At 39.0% G+C, this 24,707-nt stretch overlaps 1 protein-coding gene across 1 annotated transcript; it reads left to right on the forward strand.

Annotated features, from left to right (window-relative positions):
• Positions 1 to 14,604: 14,604 nt before the first annotated feature.
• On the forward strand, positions 14,605 to 15,213 carry LOC125869795 (uncharacterized). The gene has a single exon (XM_049550230.1). It carries the CDS (start codon positions 14,605 to 14,607, stop codon positions 15,211 to 15,213), a length of 609 nt encoding a protein of 202 aa, XP_049406187.1.
• Positions 15,214 to 24,707: the final 9,494 nt, after the last annotated feature.

Below are 24,707 nucleotides of genomic sequence, written 5' to 3' on the forward strand. Positions count from 1 at the left end.
TTAAATCACTTGAATTTGACGTTGGTCATAGCTTTGGAAATAAAAATTCTATATAGACTACAGTTCACCTGAAGTTTGGTGAGTTCATTGATAACAACCTTGTAAGAAAAGTACTAATTGCTCTGTGGTTATAATTTCTTTGAGCTCATTAAAATGATTTTAAAGTTGTTCTTTGAAATTAAAATGTGATATATTATGAATGACAACCTTTATATCGGTTTTATTTATGTTATATATGGTACATAATTACACATGATGAGTTAACATGAATTGATATATTATAAGGATATAGATTTGATTATTTTTCCTTAAATAGTTTGAATCTGAAATTGATCATAGCTTTGGAGATAAATATTATTTTTGAAATCTAATTGATCTGAAATTCGGTAGGTTCATCAGAAACAATCAAATTTAAAATACTCATTGTTATGAAGTGATTTAGCAATTTGAGGTCGTTTAGGTAATGGTTTTAGATATTTCTTTGTATCTTGAAAATTACTCAACTATGATATAGTGGTGATAGACATTGTTCTCTATGGTCTTCATGACTAAATTTTAGTGAAGTATTATGTTCATGTGTTGGATTTAGACCTTCCTCCATATCATATGAAATTAATACGAGTCACTAGATTTAATCCGATCTCTAGTTTTGATAATTTGTATGGACTCTCCCTATTTGAGTAATATATGATTTTTTTTATTAACGACCCTTTGAGGGGGGGGGGGGTCAGGGGCGTAACAATACCCCCAGACCTTAGCATAAATAAAAACATAATAAGTACAAAGAGGGGGACATAAACCTTGCCTCCAATCCTATGATGGTTCAAAAGTTGGTTACCCTACTAAAGTTAACCAACTCTTCCCCAGTACTATAAGAAGAAACCTAGCATCTAAAAAACTATGAGAGGACTCCTCCCGATACAAAGATATTAGAAAACGTAAATAAGGGAGACTATCCCCTTACAATTGCAAAGGGAGAAAAGAAGCCTAATCCTATTCGAAAACCCTATTTCATCCAGAATAGTACCTTTGAATAAGTTAAGAACATCAAAAAAGGATATAGAGGCTTCTATATCTGGTAAGTCTGATCAGTTCCTACCTTCAGGTTATGATGAGGTGGTAGCTGCTGTTACGGGATTGGGGGAATGCTCAATGAATCTAGTAAAGCTAGATATTTATCTTCAAAATTGAGAAAACCCTCCCGTAAAACCGTCTACGGTGGAACCACCCAAGCTGGAGTTAAAGTCACTCCCTGATCATTTGCGATATGCATTTTTGGGGGGCAAACAACACTTTACCGGTGTTATTGTTGCTGACTTTCTCGAATGGCAAGAAAATTTACTTCTTGAGGTGTTGAGAAAGTACATCAAAGCTATAGGGTGAATGCTAGCTGACATTGTGGGAATTCCACCCGGTATATGCACTTACAAAATTCAACTTGATAGTTAATGCAAATCGAGTGTCGAGTATCAAAGGAGATTGAACCCACTAATACAAGAGGTAGTGAAAAATGAGATCATCAAGTTGTTAGAAGCAGGCGTGATCTGCCCTATTGCGGATAGAAAATGGGTGAGCCCGGTGGAATGTTTAATAAAAAAAGGGAGCATCACGGTAGTCTCGAATGAGAAAGGATAACAAGTTTCGATGAGACCGGTAACCGGATGGAGGGTTTGCATGGATTACCGCAAGCTAATTCCTGGAAAGAAAAGGATCACTTCCCAGTGACATTCATGGATCAAATGCTTGATCGACTTTCGGAGCAAGGATGGTATTGATTTTTGGATGGTTACTACGGGTATAATCAAATATCTATTGCACCAGAAGATCAGGATAAGACAACATTCACCTGTCCATACGGTACTTTTGCCTTCAAAAGGATGCCCTTCGGGTTGTGTAATGCTCTAGCAACCTTCCAACGTTGCATGTTATCTATTTTTGCTGATATGGTAGAATATTCATTGGAAGTTTTCATTGATGACTTTTCAGTTGTGGGCGATTCTTTTGAAACATGTTTGGCACATATTGGACAAGTTCTTCAGAGATGTGTGGAAATTAATATGGTCATAAATTGGGAGAAATGTTACGTCATGGTTAGGAAAGGTATAGTTTTGGGTCATAAGGTGTCGCAAAAGGGGTTGGAGGTTGATAAAGCGAAGATTGAGGTGATTAAGAATTTACCACCACTAATCTCTATAAAAGGTATTCGTAGTTACTTGGGGCATGCAGGGTTCTACAGGAGATTCATCAAAGACTTCTCCAAAATTGCACTGCCATTGTGCAAATTATTGGTCAAGGAGGTTAAATTTTACTTTGAAGATTCTTGTATGGCAGCCTTTTAAGTGTTTGAACGAAAAATTGATCTCTACTCCGATTATCATTAGCCCCGATTGGTCAACACCTTTCGAAGTGATGTGTGATGCCAGTGGTATGACCTTAGTGTGGTGTTGGGACAAAAATGTTACAAGCTATTCCATCCCATTTACTATGCACCAAAAACACTGAATGGTGCTCAGCGTAACTACACTATTATGGAGCAGGAATTACTTACGATGGTATATGCACTAGAAATTTTTTGAGCATATTTGTTAGGCACCAAAGTGGTTGTTCACACTGATCATACAACCTTGCGTTATTTGATGGCGAAGAAAGACGCGAAGCCAAGATTGATAAGGTAGGTATTATTGCTGCAAGAATTTGACGTTGAAGTCAAAGATAGAAGAAGGTGTGAAAATAAAGTGGTTGACCATCTATCCAGGTTAGAAGGCAAGGAGAATGAAGAGCTGGAGGTAGATATCAATGACCTTTTTCCTGATGAGCAGGTCTTCTCGGTCACTTTCAAACAAGTTCCTTGGTTTGCTGATTTTGCTAGTTGTGTGGTATGTGGATTGATGCCGGAAGGGTTGAACTTCTATCAACAAAAGAGGTTCTATTTTGATGTCAAGAAATACTTTTGGGATGAGCCTTACTTCTTTAGAGAATGTACATATCATATCATTAGGCGATGCATACTTGAGGAAGTGTTAAATAATATTCTTTATGCTTGTCATGCTTCACCGGTTGGGGGTCATCATAGCGGTGTACGCATAGCCGCTAAAATTCATCAAAGTGGGTACCACTGGCCATCCCTCTATAAAGATGCTGATGAGTTTGTCAAGAAATACGTACAATGCCAAAAACAAGGTGGGGAGGGTGTCCAAAAGAAATGAGTTTCCTCATTCTGGAGGTTGAGTTATTTGATGTCTAGCGAATAGATTTAATGGGGCCATTCGTGAACTCATTTGGTAACATGTATATCTTGGTGGCTATGGATTATGTTTCCAAATGGGTGGAAGCGGTGGCACGACCTAACAATGATGGGAAGAGCGTTGTTCAATTTCTAAAACACTACATCTTTGCAGGATTTGTCACCCCTCGAGCTATTATTAGTGATGGAGGGTCGCATTTTTGCAATCGCTTGTTTGCAACTACATTGAGTAAATACGACATGAAACACAAAGTGGCTACACCATATCATCCCCAAACAAGTGGCCAAGTGGAAGTTTCGAACCGCACGATTAATAGTATATTGGCAAAGACCGTAAATGCAAACAAAATTGATTGCTCTCGAAAGTTAGATGATGCTCTTTGGGCATATCACACTGCTTACAAGCCACTAATTGGCATGTCCCCATATCAGCTGGTTTTTAAGAAGCCTTGTCACCTACCAATCGAACTTGAACACAAAGCACTTTGTGCATTAAAGGCATTAAATATGGATTGGGCCAATGCATCGAAAGAGATAGTCTATCAACTTAATTAATTGGGTGAATTAAGGTTTAGAGCATATGAAAGTTTAGCCCTCTACAACGAAAAAATGAAGAAGTGGCATGATTCTAGAATCCTTAGGAGAGAGTTTCGAGTTGGAGATTGGGTGTTGCTGTATAATTTTCGACTGAGACTCTTTACGGGAAAACTCAAATCAAAATGGTCAGGCCTATATAGAGTAACATGGGTGTTCAATAATGGAGCCATCGAAATCGAAGGCACAGAGTGCCCTTCCTTCAAAGTGAATGGGCAACACTTGAAGTTGTATTTTGGAGAATGTCATGAAATTTCCATGATTGAAGTGGTGCATCTGGAAGATGCTTGAGAGAATTTCCATGTCGTGCCACGACGTAAAATAAGGTGTTTCTTCGGAGGCTACCCAAGTGTTAGTTGTTTTGAATAATGCGTGTTGAATGTGAAGGTGTAGGTGATTCTGCAGGTAAATGCTCTGTTCGACGGTATGCCGAGGAAGCTCGGCGATTATGAATTTGATCAGCACCATGGCGTCAACAGTTGGCTAAGACACTAGAACATTAGGTGGGTTACATGCCTACTTGGCGATTCGCGGAGGTGATTGGGCGACTCAATTTTCACCGCCGTTTGTCACCAACCCTGATAGCTCTTTTGGTGATGTCCCACATATATTAGGTGACGCGCGGATGTGATTCAGTGGACTTGCTCATGTCCGCCTTCCTTTCCCAAAATGGGGTGGTCGCACACTGGAAAATTTGGCAAACTCGATCAGTTTGGTGATTCACCGAATAATCATGTGATTGCAACACCCCTTCGCTAGTTGGGCATCTAGTGAAGATTCTTTGTCTCCCTACTCTGTTTATTTATGTGCTAATAGTTTACCTGTAGTTTTGTTTCTTTTAATGTTTGTTCTCTAATCACATTGAGGATAATGCAAATGCTTTTGGTGGGGGTGGTAGGAGTCGAGTTGTTAAGTCTTTTGTTCTCTCAAAAGTTATTCTAGTATTGCCTATGATCAATACATATAACATAAATAGTTCTCTTAATTGAACCAAATGAATGTACGACTATGATGATGCCAAATGAAGTTTCATAGACTATGTGTGGATCTTTTGCATCTCGTTGTGACTAGCCGGTTATAGATTGAGTCTCCTGTGATGAACATTGCACACTAGCTAGAAAGTGTGGAGTCTCATTTTATATTGGTGTCAAAGCCTTGTGTGATGAGCTTACCTTGAACAATGTGTGTGATAACACCTAGAATTTGCCATGTTGGTCCGCTTGACCAAGTGATGCAAGCACTTGAAATGATCTTAGGCGACAATTTTAAAGAGTAAAACAATTTGAAAATATACCTCTTTTGTGGCCAAACTTGTTAGATATATGAACCTTGCTTAAACCACCCAAAGCCTTATCCCTTTTCTTGGATGAAACTTGAACAATTGTGACCTCTCTGTATCAATTCACCTATAACTCTCATGAAGTGTGGTTTGTTTGAATAGCCAACTTAGGCCAAAAGCCTAAGTTAGGGGTGTGATGAAAAGAGAAGGTAATTCAAGACGTATGAAAATCCCTCTTTGAGAATGGTAAAAAAATAATGAAGAAGTTATGAAATAAGTGATAAAAGATTGCAAAAGAAATGGGGTGTCCGGTAATTCATAAGAAGTTCAACAATGGGGTGGATTATGAGTTTGTTTGAAATGTTAAAGAAAATAGAAATGTGATGTGCAGGCCCCACTTCATGAGGGTAGAAGCCACTGAACCTAAACGACCATACCTTTACGCTTAGCCCAGTTACAAGCCTTGGAAAGACCTTTGTGATCTTAGTGAGCTCGAACAAGTGTTGATTGGAATATAAGGGCAAACCTACGGGTGAAGTCTTGCATATGTTCATCTTTGTGAGTGTGAGAGTCGTATGTGATTCTAGAACTCTAAATTGTTGAAGAATTGTGTGGGAATTTGGAATTATCTTTGTTGTGAGGGCATTTGAGTACCTTTGTTGAGCTTGAACTTGCATCTGAAGCAAGTATTGTGAAGTTGAGCATCTTTGATAATGGTGAGTCACAATTTGAATCTTTAAGTGCACAATTGGTAATTGCATTAGTAAGTTGAGTCTTGTTGTGTGCATTCATGATGAGTGTTTTGTAGCACTTTTTGACACATCCTTGTTGAATTGCTGAACTTGAGTTTTAGTTGAGGACAAGCAAAACTCTATGTTGGGGATGTTGATGAGTCTGAGATTTGGACTCATTTGGAGCTTTGTGTATATAGATTTAGTGTCCTCAAATGGGCGAATCGTCGAGTTACCCGTAGACAGCGTAAATTTACAAAACACTGAGCCTGAAACAAGAAAAACTTAGGCAAACTGCATTTCCTATCGACGAATGGCCGACTACATTGGCAAAACATGATCATGTCGCCAAACGTACTGGTCGAGACCAAGGTGAACTCAAATTGGTGAGCTAAAAGACTAGAGGACGTATCACGAAACGACGATCCCAATCTAGATTGCCTAAATTACAGTGTTTGAACTAGGAAAATGTGAAGAAAGAAGGCCATACACAAGAATGATCGGTGAGTCACGGACTAGTCGGGGATGCCTGACATTCCTCACCGATTGATCCCATAATGCCACACCTCATATCAATATAAATTGATTTTTGGAAGAGAGAGAAAGCATTCAGTCATTAGGAGCAAAATAAACAGAACAAAAACACTATTTTTGTTGATTTTATCGAATTTTGGCGAGAGATTTCAATAGACAGGATATTATTCATCTTAGATACTCGATCTTCGATACCCAGCTATGGAGTATGTTTTAGGTATTGAATTCATTCCTTTTATGATGATTAGCTAAAACCGTATCTTGGGAGTTTGACAATGTGATAAATTGCTAGATTTGGCTTAATGGGTTCTAGTTATTATCAACTATAGTACTAATTCAAAGTGGGTCTTACTTATCGTTGTGGTTTAAATACTCTATTGCATGTTTATTTCAATCTAATTTAACTATTTTATGCTTGCTTGAGAAATATGTATGAAGCTAAAGTGATAAGTTGGAACTCATAGTTAGTGGGTCATGACGAGTTAGCTCGAGAGTGTGATTCTTATAATTCATACTATGTATTCAACTCGAGAGAGTGAATATGGTGAGGTTGTGGACTGGTCTTTAAGCCTAAAGCATTGAGGTTCAAGAGAAATCAATTGAAAGAAGCTAGTTGTTCTAGAGAAAAGTCCCTTACCTAAAGTTCACCTTACCTATGATAAGTTAGCACTTTTGGTTAGTAAGTTGCACCCATTGAGTTGAGTTTAGCAATTGGTTGGTCAATCCCCCAAGTACCTTTCTCCTATTTGGTTGATCTCAGTTAATTGTTGAGGCTATTTTCTTATCGACAAATTCCTTACTCTAACATTGTGTCAACCCTCTAGTATCATTACTAGTTTCAACAAATCTTTAGTTTGTTAGCTACAAAACTCACTATTGTAATTTCATATTTGAATTCAAAATATAATGATTCTCAGTGGGATTGACCCCAACTATTTTGTTGGGTTTATACTACTTAACGATCATTTACACCAAGTATCGGCTGAGGTGTGGTTGATACGTTAATCAATTATACCTCCTGGAACAAGTTGATTAGCAACCCCTTTGTTCACTGAATCAAGACTCCTATAAAATTATTGCAACAAGACATTGTTGGGAAGTTCGTGACTCGGACATTGAAGTACCAACTTCTGAAATCTCAGCCACGTCTCGTGGATTGGTTCACCTTCCAACCCTTTAAAACCTTGATTACTATATCTTAATGTCATCTTTTTTACTGGGGAAAGTATCTTACATAGAAAGCTACGGCAAGCTCATTCCATATGGTAATGGAATTTCTCTGGAGATCAGCTAGCCACTTTATAGATTCTCCCATCAAAGAGAATGGAAATAATCGAAGACGGACCGATTCTTGAGAGATATTCTTGAACGAGAACGGTCCACAAATGTTGACAAAATCAGAATGTGATCATGGGGATCCTCATGAGCCAGCCCTCCCCATACAATCCTTTCATTTGTAAGACCTGAAGCATTGTGCTAATGTCATGAAAAACAACATTTCCCTCAACAAGAGCTAGACGTGTAGCCCCGACACCACTCAATTGGATAGGGTCGTTAACATCGTTTAAATTTCCTATATCATCTTGGTGGCCAACTTACTTACCGTTGCTCTCATTCACACTCATTTCTTCTTATGCTCAACACAGCCAACACAAACACAACAATGTAAGTCCATTCAACTACAAAACAAGAACACAATTCAACTTCAATAATAGAATTCTAAAAACCACTCCCCAGCAGCAACACCATTTTAATTAACTCTCAGATGACACCTCTTCCAATTCTAAGTGTAGACGATCGTATCTAGTATAAATCTCAAAGAAGAGTTGGGGTCAAACCCACAGGGAGCGGTACAAGTTTGAATTCAGTTATGAAGTTACAAATTGTGTTCTAATGGGTTATAGGAATAAAAATTATCAAAAACATAATGACAAATCTAAGGGGTTGACAACGAATGTCAAGTGGGGGGTTTTGATTGGCAATTACTAGCTAAAACAAATACGAAAGCAGGGGAAACAATAATATAGAGAGGAATTCTCAGGATGTGATCGATTATAGGCTAATTTCACTACATGGGTAACTCAAAGGACTAACGAATTTCTAAATCTCAGTGGGTAGACTAGACTATAAGTGTAATAGTTTTCTCTCTAACAACTACTAAGATTCAAGTGATTTATCCCGAACATCAACAAGATTATCCATATAAACAACTAAAAACCTTAATTCATCTAGTCTCTCGAGCTAGATAGGTAGAATCTAGTTTAGGATTTACTCTTTCGAGCTAAACCCATATCAACCCAATAACTACAACAATTAATCAATAACTTTAGTTCTAAAACTTCTTTCTCAAGAATGCCCAGAACTGTAAGTTAGAATTCCATTTGCAACTACAATTCATAGATTAATACATAGCTAATGATTAAATCCACTTTAATTAAGCATATAAATCAGTAAATTACAATATCCCTAAGCTAATTAAGCCAATGATCACACCCCAAGAATTGGGGTCTTAGCTAAACATCATAAAAAGATAAAAATAATTACCAACTAGATTAGCCATCAACGGGATAGAAGTCTCCAAATCTTCACAATGATCCAAAATGATTCCATTCAAAAACACACTTACAAATCCTCAAAATTAAGCTTAGAAATCTTCAAAGTGTACAATGGGAACTGAGAAACTCAAAGAAAACTCTAACTCTCAAACTTGGGGAACAGAACTCCTTCAACTCTATTTTAAATTTCAGTTTATAGTTGCTAAGTTTCTGGGCTGAAAGGCCATTGGGAGAAGTCAGTCACACCTCGCCAACCATTTCGGCAATCCGCAGCATCCATCGCCAATTTGCATTGGCCATCCGTCCTCAAAATTCTGTAAACTTAGGTGATCAAAGTTGTTGTCATGGAGTTGATCGGTGATCCGCCTACTGGCCATTCCTGTCGCCAAACTGGTTTTTCCCCAGGGTTGGCATGTTGGATTTTTTTTTAAGCTAAAAATCCACTCGGAGGTTGGCCGAGTGGTATTGGCTATCACCAGAATCGCTTTTCTTCACTTCTTAAGCGTTTTGTTTCTCCTTTATGCCTGGTAGTGTCTTTGCATTGCTCTTAGCCTTTAATGATGCAAATCAATACTCTAACATCAGTTTAGAGCATAAATTAGGCATTTGAGGACACTTATACTATCAAAACAAAGCCCTAAATGAGTCAAAATCTCGGACTCATAGAGCACTTAGCCACACTCAGTTATGTCTTTCTTCATGCCAGATCACCAACAAAGTCGTTTCAAATCTCGGTACATCTTTTTGACACCCGAATGAATGGAATACCACAAACTTTGGGATTCTGCCATCATTTTTTGAATCAAGTCATCCACTCAGGGAACACAAACTCTTCCCTTAAAACTGAGCACATACCTCGCATCAAGATTCGCATCTTGTGCCTTGCCAGTCACTAAGCTCATTCAAACCCTCATCCTCAAACTGTTTGGCCTTGATTTCCTCAATGAACGTGGGTCTAACCTCAATGTTATCTAACACCCCACCTTTATTTTAGATGCCCAACTGCATGAACTTAGACTCCAAAGTCTGGATCTCCTTGGTCAAAGGTCGCTTGGATACACCCAAGGAGGCTAGACTACCCATACTCATCGCCTTCCGACTTAATGCGTCTACCACCACATTCGCCTTAACCGGATGATATTGGATGGTGACATCATAATCTTTAAGTAGCTCCATCCACCTTCTTTGTCTCAGATTTAGGTCCTTTTGAGTGAAAACATGTTTTAAACTGAGATGGTCCGTAAACACCTCACACTTACACCATAAACGAAATGCCGCCAGATCTTAAGAGCAAACACTGCCATTGCCAACTCTAAATCATATGTCGGGTAGTTCCTCTCATGCACCTTCAACTGCTACAATGCATAAGCTATGACATTCTTATCATGCATCAACACAATACCCACATGCGAATGTGAAGCATCATAATAAACAATGAAATCTTTACCTTCCACCGGTAGTGCCATAATAAGTGCTGGGGTCAGAAGAGTCTTGAGCTTTTGAAAGCTCTCCTCACATTTTTCACTCCATTAGAAAGGAACCTCTTTTCTGGTAAGCCTTGTAAGATGCGTAGCGATAGAAGAAAAATTCTTTACAAACTGACGATTGTAGCTGGCGAGCCCCACAAAACTTCTATTTTCAGTCACAGATCTAGGCCGGACCCAATTCTTGACTTCTTTGATCTTTTGTGGATCTACCATTATGCCTTCCTTTGAAACTACATTCCCAAAAAGGCAACTGAAGTCAACCAGAACTCACACATGGATAATTTATCATATAGCTATTTTCTACCAAGGACACCAAAAATAATACGCAGATTGTCAGCATGCTCTTCCTTACTCTTCGAATAAACCAAAATGTCGTCAAGAAAGATGGTAACAAAAGAATCCAGAAATGGTTAGAACACACCATTCATCAAACTCATGAAAGTTGCAGGTGCATTTATCAACCCAAAGGCGATTACTAAAAACTCATGGTGTAACGACCCGTAAATTGAATAAGTGAAACTAGAGCCTAACTAGTTTGTCTTGGAGTTGATGTGAGATTTGAGGTTGTATAGTGTTGTCCCGAGCTTAGGTTGATGGGTTTAGGGGTTATAAGTCAAGGTACGACTTCCCAAGGACCACCCTAGGTATTATTGAGGAGGACCCTAAAGCCTAACCCCTAAGGCCCCTTGAAACCAAAAAGCTGCCAAGAATGTTGTGAACCAAGAATGGGACCTACGGGGCATAGGCCCATCCACGCCTCGTGGTCTTGCTCTGTAGGTCAAGGGCTACATTGACATGTTGCAGCCCTAAACAACGGACTTGCAGAACGGGGCGTAACCCAACCTACAGTTCGTAGGTGAGGGGGAGTCGTTTGCACCTGCAAAAGTTGTAATGGTTTGGCCAAGTTGGGGTGAATTGGTAAATTCATCTTAAGTCTAGTTCGGTTGGGGGTCTGTTTTAATTAGTTAATTATGATATTTTAAGGATTAAAAAATATTTTAGTCTTCATTCTTTTAAAACCCAAAATACAAACCTCCCCTCCCCACTAAATGTTCTCTCTCTAGAAACCTCTATTGAAAATGAAGACTTCAAGCTTCCAAGGTCAAGACTTCAAGTGTTTCAAGGGATTTTCATGGATTTCTTCCATTAAAGGTATCGTGGACTTAATCCTTGACTTAGGTTATTTCAAGGAGCCAATTTCAAAGGTGATTCCAAATCTCCAATGTTTACCCAAAAAATCCTAGATTTCAATCTATGCATGGGTTCAATTCAAAACGATTTCCAAATGCTTTATTGCATTGATTTATGAATGAACTGTGGATTCAAAGATGAATTAAGATGATTTGTTCCTAGAACCCATGTTTTCCTCCAAATTCCTATGTTGTGATTTGTGATTGGGATTTGATTGATTATGAAGTATTTGAATTGTTTATGTGTATATGTATATAGAATATTGAAATTATGTTATTACTCTTGCCTAATTGTATTGACCTAAGGTGTGTGGGTGAATGTGATCCACGACTTGAAAGGCAAGGAATGAAGGTTAAGGTATGATTATTATGTGAAGGATATGTATGTGAATTCAATGATAGTATGATGATCATGTTTAGAATGTAATAGTGTTGTGATTGAAATCATAATCTCAATTAACAATGTATGATGATGATGGAATGTGAAGGGTTTTCTTCTATGAATTGTACATCTTGAATTGGTAGGCTTATGCATCCTATTCTTGAACAAATTAATGAAAAGGTGATTGCGGTATCTTGAATTGGCAGGCTTAGGCATCCGTTTCTTGTATAATGAATGTATCTTGACTTAACGTCTTAATGTCTTGAATTGGTAGACCTAATGTTGGTAGCCTTATATGAATGAATGAATGATGAAGTATTCTAGGCTAAACCTTGGATCGGTAGACCCAATGTTGGTGGCCCTTCTTGAGGATTCTAGGAACTAATTGAATGTTAAACCTTGGATCATTAGACCTAATGGTGGTGGCCCTTCCTTGTGTGAAATGATGAACCTTGAAGCGGTAGACTTAATGGTCGTGGCCCATTCTAGGAAAGTCAATGAGCTATCCTTACAATGTACCATAAAGCTGTAGACCTAATGGTGGTGGATCATTCATGTGTAATGTATCTTGGGGCGATATGCCTAATGTTGGTGGCCCTCTCAAGTGCAATTATGTAATGCAAATGAAATGACTCTATGGGAATGTGGGTTAAGCACCAAGAGGATATGGTAAGATGGAGGTTCTCCCTACGTTAGACCGGATTTCAACGAACATCTTTCATATCCCATAACTATATGCCCACATAGGTCTAGCTAGTGGATCCACCTAAGCTAATGTTACCGGTCTTACCTTAGGCAAGTAGACCACCTCTTTACGGTGTGGGGCTTCATGACACCGGATTCCATGTCTAGCTTACATGGTCTATGTTAGTTAAACATTTAATCCCATCATGTGAGATGTGCATTATGGTTTCTTGAGAAGTTCTATGAAGTGTTGGTGGTAGTATGGGATGCCATCCATGCATTGCACGTCTAGGCTTTGAGAGGGTCATAGTGAGTTCTCTAAGTCTTAGTGGCTAATGTATGAATGTGTCCTAAATGAAGTTAATGAAGAATGGTGACTCTTATATGCTTAAATGTAATGATGTATGCTATACTTCGATTGTATTATGAGTTACTTCCTTGTTATGACTTAATGAATATGAATGTACCTTGCCGATGGTGACTTTAAAGGAGTACTTAGTGTGAGTAGTAGTATGGGATGCTACTTGCACATTGCACAAGTACGACTTATAGTTGTCTTCGGTGATGGTCCTTATATGATGGTATGGCTTATGTAATATTTATGTCTCTTATGCATGAGTATTGTATGAAGATGGAAAGGGTGAATGGTATGTTCACTTTTGGTGACTTTAATGTGGTACTTTAGTGTGGATGGTGGTATGGGACGCTATCCATAGATTGCACAAAGTATAGCTTGGGGGTTACTTGAAGTGAAGGCTTGATGTGAAAGTAATGGTGTATATGTTGATTATGTCCTAATGTGGATAAATGACTTGTATGTTGGTTATGGTTGAATATTATGCCTCTTATACTTATGTTCATGAAATTTTATCAAAATGGCATAAAAGCATGACTTTAAAAAAAATGTCCATTTCAAGCATGTTTTTGCATGGATGTCATACTTAGTACTTAATTGTGCTAACCCATTCTTTCTCTCTAGTTGAATCTTGGTTTTGAGATTCTCCAAGACTAATTGGTATGTCCTCATAGATCGTGGACAAGTGTTTAGAAGTTTCATTTTCTCATGTAAAAGACTATTGTTAGACTTTTCCATTATAAAGGGCCGTGTCCCTACTTATGGTTCGGAGGTTGTTTAGAGATGGCCATGAGACAATAGACTTCCGCTGTGATTTTCAAGTGTTTTAAATAGGTACTCTCATTGTATGGTCTTAAAGAATGTTTTAATTTTGTACTATTTTCTATTATCGAATGCAATGAAATGCTATGAGGCTTGTATGAGACCCCGAAGTACGTCGTGTCGCATCTAGAGGCTAGCCTTGGGTCGTCACAAACATGGTATATCAGAGCACAAGATTTGGGAATGGTTTTTAGGATTGATGTCTCACAAGCCATGTCTAGTAGAGTCTTGTTCATCAGTTTGAGTTGTGACACATATATGAGCGAGAGGCTATAAGACGTTAGGAAGTTACACTTCTTTCATTATTCTTGAAGTCGCGCCTTAGAGTTTAGCTCTATAAGTGTCATTTTCTTAATCCTTCTCTTGTGTTTTTAGGACATGAATACAAGAAGGACTACCTCAAGGAGAGCGGAAGAGGAGATTGTGAATGAGGGAGTTCCTCCCGAAGATCACCAAGGTCCTCAAGGTGACCAAGTTCCTCAACGGAATGAAGTTCCAGTTGAAGCTCCGTCTATGACCAATGAGGAAGTTAGGTTGGATCTTTTGATGATGGCTCAAGCCGTAACTATCCAAGCTCAAACCATGACGGCTTAAGCCACTAGGGGTCTTGAGGATAATGTGAACCCTATGGAGAGTACTATGGCTTCTAGGTTGAGAGACTTTGGGAGGATGAATCCTCTGGTTTTCCTAGGTTCCAAGGTAGGAGAGGATCCCCAAGTGTTTTTGATGAGGTGTATAAGATAGTCAATGCTATGGGGGGTGACAAATAGAGAAAAAGTGGAACTATCTTCTTATCAATTTAAAGATGTTGCCCAAGTTAGGTTCACTCAATGGAAAAGCAATTGGCCTAAAGGAGCGGGTCCTATAGAATGGGCGAAGTTTAAGAAAGAGTTCGTTGGTAGGTACTTTCCTTGTGAGCAGAGGCAATGTAAGGTGGAGGATTTTATAATTCTTGAGAAAGGTAGAATGAATGTTGAGGAGCATTCCTTGAATTTTACCCTATTGTCTAAGAATGATCCATCTTTTGTGTGTAACCCTAGAGATGAGATGAGTAGGTTTGTGACCGGTGTACCAGACCTAGTTGAGGAAGAGTGCCGTATGACAATGCTCCATGATGACATGAACATTTCTCGACTTATGGTGTATGCTCAATCTATTGTGGAGTCCAAACTTAAGAGGGAAAATAAGGAGTTAAATAGGGGTAGATCCGAGGACCAAGGTCAACCTAGGTTCAAGATGAGAGCTCCAAACCAAGATTCTTCAACTAGTCCTAAGGTTAACCAAGAGAGAGGTAGTGGACCTCCATTTGCTAAACATAGGTGCCATAATTGTGGAAAGAAGCATCATGGGAAGTGATAAGCCGGTACTAGTGGGGGCTATGGTTGTGGAATATATGATCACCGAGTGAAAGATTGTCCTACTCTTATGGATAGGGAAAGGGAGGCCAAACAAGCTTCTCTTCATGGCCCGAATCTTGATGCTACAAAGATAAACCGTTTCTATGTTCTTCAAGCTAATAAGGGCAAAGGATCTAATCCGGATGAAGGCACCGGTAAATGATAGTTCATTATGGTTGTGAATGTCATTTTGAGGTTCCTATGTTGTTTTCATGTTAGCCTTAGTTGGGTTTTCTCCTAAGTGGGGGATAGTATGTTGAATAGTAAGGTTGTTGAGAGTTTTGATAGCCTTATCTCTTTCCTTCTATTCTTATTCAAACTTGAGACCAAGAGTTCCTTGTCATGTGTGAATATGTGTTTCCATGGTTTGTGTGAATGAATATGTGTTTCCATGGTCTCCTTATGATATACATGTTCTTGATGAGATTATGTTAAAATTTGCTTATATGATTTATGTTCCTCATGTTGATTTGCATGTAGTATGAGTTGTCTATATGCTTCATGAGGTTGAAATGTTGAACATGCCTAAATGTGTTTTTATGAGGAATTTACATAATGTGCTTAATGATGATATGATGAGCATGATATGAGTTGGATAAGGTAATTCGTCCAATGTAATGAGAAATCTGAAGTTTTGATGCATAATGAGTTTGTAGAGGTAGTTCCTACCTTCTAGTAATGCATTAAGCTTATTTATGTAGATTTGATGTTTCCTCCTAACTTTTTTCTTTGTTTATGATGTTGCATGAATGATGGGCTGCTAGTCTTGATTTGTTAACCACTTTATATGTTTAAAGTGTCATTTGAAGACGAATGTTTCTAAGTGGGGGATAATGTAACTGTAACACCCCGTGTGTTTAATGACCTAAAGTAGGGACTAATGTGTAGTTAATAGCCTAATGAAGTCTAAACGTATGGTTTACGTCCTAAAATGAACCTCCTAACTTAGTAATAGGGTTCTAGTACCTAAACGTCAAGGCACGACCACCCTAGGACCCCCAAGGGTCCTTGAAGAGGACCCAAGGGAAGGTCCAAAAAGCTGTCCAAAACAGGCTCACTCATGAAAAGGCAACCTACGAGGCGTAGGTTGACTAACGCCCCGTAGGTTGGGGTCGTGAGTCAACACTTGGTTTCTACCAAGGACCCCCCCAAACTGCCTAGCGACAACACTAATCCACGAGTGGATAGTACAGAGCGTGGACTGTTTCACGCCTCGTGGGTTGGTCTCGTGAGTTGACTTAGTCTCCTCACCAAGTCCTCTCATCGTCCCTCTCTGATACAAACTACGAGTGACCAGTACGGTTCGTGGTTTGGACAACGCCCCATGAACGGGGACTCGTGGATGGTGGCTTCAGTGGGCTGCCTTAGGTCTGCTAGGTGGGGGTTGTTTAGTAACTTCCTAATTAATTTGTTTAGGGGTTAGGACGGTCATACATAGTTATTTTAAGTATATTAACGTATTATTAAGCATTAAAACAAGTCTTTATTCTGTCACAACTCACAACTCAAAATCAAACCCACCTCCCTCTCATAACATTCTCTCTCTAAACAACATTGAGGAATAAAGAAGAACCTCAAGCTATGGGATCAAGATTCATCCTTTTCATTCCAATTTCGTGAGATAAACATCAACTGAGGTATAGGGATCTTGATTCATGGAATAGTTTCTTCATGAAGCCCTTCAAAACACTTATTTCGAAATTGATATCTTGACTAAAAACTAGGTTTCTATTCTAGCCATGGGTTCATCTGAAAAACGTTTTCATTATGTTATTTGACTTATGTTATGGATTAATTGATGTTATTTGGTGATTTCTATTGTAAAAATCCCCATAAACACAAGTGCACTCCCATGACCCCAATTTCATGAATGTTATATAATGTATTGATACAAGATGATTACTATGAATTGTATCTATGATTATTTAGTAGTTGAATCTTTTTTCTCATGCCTATTTTAGTATCTTTAGGTGTAATTGTAATAAAGATTCATGAGCTTGAAAGGAGTAAAATTCTAGGGTTATGTACATATTGAGGAATGTTGTACATGAACTTGGGATTTACTTGAAAGGTAAATGTTCTATGACAATAGTGCAAAGTGAGGTATTAATAAATGGTCTTTATTCCCTTAACCCTTACATTGATGTTGCATGAATTGCTTAGAATGAAGTTAATGTAATGTGTTGATTGAAAGTGCGATTCTCATGAAGACAATATAAATGATAATGTGAAAGTTCTACTCACATACTAATGTTGATTCTAGGTTCAAAGTGCATTCTCACCTAATGAATCTATGATCTACTAATTGAATTGTATTTAATGAAGGGTTGAACAATCCTTCACACGTGTAGATACACTTGAAAGACTAATTATATGAATTTGGGAAATAATACTAAGCACCGAGTGGATATTGTCAATGAGGAAAAGACCCTTATATTAATGTAAGAGGCTGGGTCATCTTAGTGAACTCATGAGATATGAACTCCACTGGTAATGCAAGAGGTAGGGTTTCTAGAAGCAATTTCCCTATCCCTTACCTATGTGCCAACATAGGACTTAGCTAGTGGATCGACCTTATGGTTATATACTTAGTTCTACCTTAGGCAAGTAGAACACCTCTTTTTGTTGTGGGGTTTAGACACCGGATTCCATGTAGCTCTCATGGTCTATGTCGGTTTTGGTTTTTATTCCCTAAATATTGATATAATGAATGAAGCATGAACTGCTCTATAACTTCTTAGTAAGTTTGCTAAGTATGAGTGGGGGTATGGGACTTCCACTTGTACATTGCACTAGTAGACTTGGTGGGATGTTGTAGATGGTTCATTTATATTATGTTATGACATGAATGTATGTATATTGAATGGATAGTTTCTATGAATGACTTTTCCTTATGTTCAAAAGGTATACATGACTAATTCTCTACTTATGATTATTGAATGTGATGACGACTAAAGGTAATATGAGTTATTAAGGTAGTTCCTAAGGGATGCTTAGTAATTAAGGTTGGTATTATGGGATGCCAACCATACATTGCACAAGTGAACCTTATGGGGTTGCTAAGGTCATGCCTTTACTGTATTGTGAATATAGTTGTAATATTGGTTTGTAGCTTATGTTGATGTTACAAATTTGTTTCAAAACCTCATAAATGCATATCTTTCATAAAAATGTCCTTTTTGAATGTTTTAAGATTTTTATGCATATTTCCATGCTTAGTACATATTTTGTGCTAACCCCTTTTTCCCTTTTACATCTTATGAGTGTAGTTCCGGCTAGGTGACTTCCACCCTCTACTTTGAAAAAGACTTGGAATAGACTTCTCGAAGACTTGTGGTTGGTCCTCAGGATCCGAGGACAAGCATTTGAAGCCACTTTATGTTCTTTCTTATTGTAATAGACTTTGTAAATTTTCTATGTACTTCTTTCTATGAGACCATTATGTCTAAAGGGCTATTGACCCTATTTTAGATTCTCTATTCTACTTAGATAGTGTATGAGATGAATAGTCTAGATTCCTATTATTTTCCTTTTATGAAAATGAAGTTTGAACTTCGATTGTCATGTTTTAATTTTCTGCATTATTTCTTCTTTCTTATGTCATAATGATGCTAGGGCTTGTATGAGACCCTTTTGGGGTCGACTACGCCATGTTCACGTCTAGGGGGTACCTCTGGGTCATAACAAACTTGGCATCAGAGCATAAGTTGTTGGGATATTTTTTAGGTTGATGTCTTATACACCGCGTCTAGTAGAGTTTTATTCATGAGTGTGAAGCGCGTCACACTTATGAATAGGAGGCTATAAGATGTTTAGGACCTGTCATTTTCTTCATTACTCTTTAGTCGTGCTTTGAAGCCCTTACTCTATGAAGTCCTTTCTCCTAACCCATTTCTTGTGCTTATAGGCTATGAATACAAGAAGGGAAAATGCTAGGAGAGCCGGAGCGGAAAATGTGAATGAGGAGGTTCCCCCTCATGCTCCTCAAGACCCTCAAGTCCATATAGATGAAGGATCTATATAAAATGTGGAGAGAAGAGCGGCGCTTCACACCTTAACTCAACTAATGATGGTGCAAACTCAAGCCGTCACCATACAAGCACAATCCTTGACGGCCCATGCTAACCGAGATGTGGGGCCTTGGGAAAATCCCCCGTGAAAAGAGAGAGGCAAAAGTTGAGGAGTTCATGAATCTCCACCAAATAGGGATGAGTGTCCAAGAATACTCTTTAAAATTCATGAAGTTATCCAAATATGCTCCCTCTTTGGTTTATACTCCAAGGGATGAAATGAGTCGCTTTGTCACTGGTGTGTCCGATGCTATTGAAGAAGAATGTCGAGCGGAAATGCTCCATGACAACATGGATATCTCTAGGTTGATGGTACATGCTCAACAAGTGGAAGAGTCAAGGCTTAGAAAGAAGAATATAGAGGTGAAAAGGCCAAGGGCCGATGAGGGAAATTCATCTAAGGGTATGTTTGAAGGTCAAGGTAAACCACGGTTTAAGAAGAGGTTTACCAACCAATGCCCCTACAATGCTCCTAGCCCTAACAAAGGAAAGGTGGCTAACCCTAAGCCTCAAGGAGGCAATAGGAGTGGCTCTTGTGGTTAGAAGCATGAAAGGAAGTGTCTTGCCAGTATGGGTGTTTTATAAGGATGTAGAAAAAGTGGCAACCAATTGAAAGATTTTCCAACTCGTACGACCAAGGGAAGAGAAGGTAATCAAGCTCCTCCTAGTGGCTCCAACTACGATGCTCCCAAGAAGAATCGCTTCTGTGCTCTCCAATCTAGGAGTGATCAAGAGGGTTTTCCAAATGTTGTTACCGATATGTTACAAGTATTTTCAATTGATGGTTATGCATTATTAGGTTAAAAGAACCTTTTTCCGTGTCTACCCCGATAGGTGATTCAGTTATAGCTAAAAGAGTGTATAGGAAATGTCCTATCTCCTTGTCCTATAGAGTCACTTTGGTTGATTTGATACAATTAGATATGTTGGACTTTGATGTCATTTTGGGGATGGATTGGCTGCATGCTTGTTTTAGGTCCATAGATTGTAGAACCCGAGTTGTGAAGTTTCAATTTCCTAATGAGCTCGTTTTGGAATGTAAGGGGGGAAACTTAATCCCTAGAGGTCGAATCATTTCATGTCTAAAAGCTTGTAAATGATTTCCAAGGAGTGTATCTATCACATTGTAAGAGTTAAGGACCTTGCATCCGAGACTACTCCTTTAGAGTCGGTCCTCGTAGTAAGGGAGTTTCTCGAAGTCTTTCCCAATGACTTGCACAGAATACCTCTCGAATTGGAAATTGACTTCGGCATTGATCTTTTGCCGGATACACACCCCATATCTATTCCCCCTTATCGGATAGCCCCGACCGAATTGAAGGAATTAAAGGCTCAACTTAAAGATTTGCTAGATAAGGGTTTTATTCAACCAATCATATCTCCATCAGGTGCACCTGTTTTGTTTGTGAAGAAGAAAGATGGGTCCCTTAGGATGTGTATTGATTACCGACAATTGAACAAGGTCGCTAGAAATAATAAGTATCCGCTCCCTAGGATCGATGACTTATTTGACCAACTCCAAGGGGCGAGTTACTTCTCAAATATTGACTTATGGTCGGGCTATCACAAATTTAGTGTGAGAGGAGTTGATGTTACTAAAACAGCCTTCCGAACAAGATATGATCACTTCGAATTCCTTGTCATGTATTTTGGTATCACAAACGCCCCGACAGCTTTCATGGACCTTATGAATAGGGTATTTAAACAATATCTTGATTCATTTGTGATTTTCTTTATAGATGATATTTTGATTTAGAACACATGGATCATTTGAGGATGGTGTTGCAAGTCCTTAAGGACCAACAATTGTATGCTAAGTTTAGCAAGTGCGTGTTTTGGGTAAGATCGGTTGCTTTCCTCGATAACATTGTTTCTAGTGAGGATATATAAGTTGATCCGAAGAAAATGGATGTGGTTAAAATTTTTCCTAGACCAGTAAGTCCTACCAATATTCAAAGCTTTTTAGGTTTGGCCGGATACTACAAGAGGTTTTTAGAGGGCTTTTCCTCTATTACATCTCCATTGACAACCCTAACTCAAAAGAAAGCCAAATTTGAATGGACAGAGGCTTGTGAGAAAAGCTTCCATGAATTGAAGGATAGGCTTACCTCCGCTCCGGTGTTGACTTTACCGAAGGGTACCGATGGGTTTATTGTATATTGTGATGCTTCTCGACTAGGTTTCAGATGCGTCCTCATGCAACATGGTAAGGTAATCGCTTATGCTTCAAGACAACTCAAGATTCATGAGAAGAACTACCCGACTCATGACCACGAACTAGCGGCGGTGGTATTTGCTTTGAAAATATAGAGACACTATCTCTATGGGATGTAGATATGTTTACCGACCACAAGAGTCTCCAATATTGTTTAGCCAAAAATATTTGAATCTCTGACAAATAGGGTGGTTGGATCTTTTGAAAGACTATGACATGAGTGTCTTATACCACCCCAAAAAAGTTAATGTGGTTGCGGATGCCTAAAGTAGACTGTCTATGGGACGTGTTGCTCATGTAGAAAAGGAGAAGAAGGAATTGGTTCGTGATGTGCATAGATTGGCCCAGTTAAGTGTCCAACTACTGGATTCCACCAAGGGTGGGTTCATGGTTCATCATAGTTCTGAATCATCCTTTGTAGTTGACGTGAGGTCTAAGCAACAACTTGATCCTATTTTGGTGGAATTGAAAGAATCGCTTCTCAACAAGTCTATTGAGGTTTTTTCCCAAGGGGGAGATGGGGTGCTTAGGTACTAATGTAGGTTGTGTGTCTCGGATGTTGATGGTTTGAGGAAGAAAATATTAGAAGAGGCTCATGGTGTGCGATATTCCATTCATTCGAAAGCCACCAAGATGTACCGTGACCTACAGGAAGTATATTGGTAGAATGGTATGAAGAAGGATATTGCGGGTTTTGTAGCCAAATGTCCTAATTGTCAACAAGTCAAGGTTCAGTACATGAAACTGGAAGGCTTGCTACAAGATATAAATATTTCCACATGGAAGTGGGAGGAGGTGAATATGAATTTTTTTGTGGGGTTGCCTAGTAGTAGACAACAACATGATTCTATTTGGGTCATTGTTGATAGGATGACTAAATCAGCCCACTTCATTCCCGTCAAGGTTACCTTTTTGGCGGAAGATTATGCTAAGTTGTACATCAAAGAGGTAGTGAAGTTGCATGGTGTCCTTTGTCTATCATATCGGATAGAGGTGCTCAATTTACTTCACATTTTTGGAAAGCATTCCAACAAGGGCTTGGTACCAATGTTAAACTTAGTACCGCTTTCCACTCTCAAACAGATAGTCAAGCCGAACGCACCATTCAAACCCTAGAAGACATGTTAAGAGAGTGTGTGATTGATTTCAATGGTAATTAGGACGATCATCTTCCTCCGATAGAATTTGCCTACAATAATAGTTACCACTCAAGCATTCCCATCGCTCCGTTTGAAGCACTATCTGGTAGAATGTGTAGATCTCCGATTGGGTGGTTTGAAGTGGGTGAGTTTGCTCTAATTGGTCCCGAACTAGTCTATGATGACATTCAAAAAGTTTGACTCATTAGAGAAAGGTTGAAGACGTCCGAAAGATGGAAAAAATCTTATGTCGACAATAGAAGGAGGGATCTTGAATTTGAGGTTGGTGATTGGGTCTACTTAAAAATCTCACTTATGAGATGTGTGATGAGGTTTGGAACGAAGGGGAAACTTAGTCCAAGATATGTGGGCCCATACCAAGTCATGAAACGTATTGGGAAAGTTGCTTATAAGGTGGACTTGCCAAATGAGTTGGCCCCGGTTCACCCGGTGTTTCATGTTTCCATGCTCAAAAAGTGTATTGGTTATCCGGTGTCCATCATTCCTTTATAAGGTTTAGGAGTTGATGAGAACTTTTCTTATGAAGAGGTCCCGGTTGAGATTTTGGATCGGCAAGTGAAGAGTTGAGAAATAAGCAAGTAGGTTAAGGTTCTATGGAGGAATCACCTTGTTGAGGGTGCTACATGGGAGGCTGAGGCGGACATGATGTCCTGCTACCCCCATCTCTTTCCTCCTACTCCTATTCAAGCTAGAGGTAAATAGTTCCTCTTGAGTCTAGTATTTTGGGAGTCATGTGTGCTACTTGAATTTCATGATTTCCCTATATAGTGCATGTTCTTGTGGAAATTCCTGTTTATTATGCATTGAGTTTTCGTGATACATATGTTCCTCATGTTTAATTGCATTTTTGTATGACGGTTGAATTTTTGACTCGATGAGATGAATTGATTAATTTGCTTAATAATGTGTTGATGAGATGGCACTCCTTGCTCTATATTGTGATTTGGGCTTACTTGATGTTGGAGAAGTTAGTTCCTCCCATGCTTATGTGAATTAATGACTGCTTGCATATTGAGTTAGTAGAAGTAGTTCCTACTTTCTTGTATTGCTTTGACTACGTTGTGAATGGGAGTTTTAGTTTCCTCCTTGTCGAATAGTGCAGGTTGTAAATAGTGCATTTTTGAGTTTTGCACAGTATTGATGTTCTTGCATGAATGGGTTGTTGGTTTGGAGTTGTAACTTAGTTTGGTGTCTTGGTCGACATTCGGGGACGAATATTCCCAAGGGGGAGATAATGTAACACCCCATGTGTCTAATGACCTAAACTAGGGCCTAATGTGTAATCAATAGCCTAATGAAGTCTAAATGTATGGTTTAAGTCCTAAAATGAACCTCCTAACTTAGTACTAGGGTTCTAGTGCCTAAACGTCAAGGCACGACCACCTTAGGACCCCCCAAGGGCCCTTGAAGAGGACCCAAGGGAAGGTCAAAAAAGCTGTCCAAAACAGCCTCACTCCCGAAAAGGCAACCTACGAGGCGTAGGTTGACTCACGCCCCAAACTGCCTAGCCACAGCCCCAATCCACGAGTGGACAGTATGGATCTTGGACTGTTTCATGCCTCGTGGATTGGTCTCGTGACTTGAGACTTAGTCTCCTCACAAAGGACTCACATGACCCCTCTCTGATCCAAACCACGAGTGACAAGTACGGTCCGTGGTTTGGACCACACCCCACGAACGGGGACTCATGGATGGTGGCTTGAGTGGGCTGCCTTAGGTTGGCTAGGTGGAGGTAGTTTAGTAACTTCCTAATTAATTTTTTTAGGGGTTAGGACTATTTTAAATAGTTATTTTAAGTATATTAAAGTATTATTAAGCATTAAAACAAGTCTTTAACCCCTCACAACTCACAACTCAAAATAAAACCCACTTCCCTCTCATAACATTCTCTATCTAAACAACATTGAAGCACAAAGAACAAACTCAAGCTAAGAGATCAAGATTTGTCCTCTTCACTACAATTTCGTAAGATAAACATCAACTAAGTTATGGGGATCTTGATTCATGG

This window comes from Solanum stenotomum, chromosome 7, assembly GCF_019186545.1.
Source record: "Solanum stenotomum isolate F172 chromosome 7, ASM1918654v1, whole genome shotgun sequence".
In the NCBI taxonomy this organism is placed as follows: domain Eukaryota; kingdom Viridiplantae; phylum Streptophyta; class Magnoliopsida; order Solanales; family Solanaceae; genus Solanum; species Solanum stenotomum.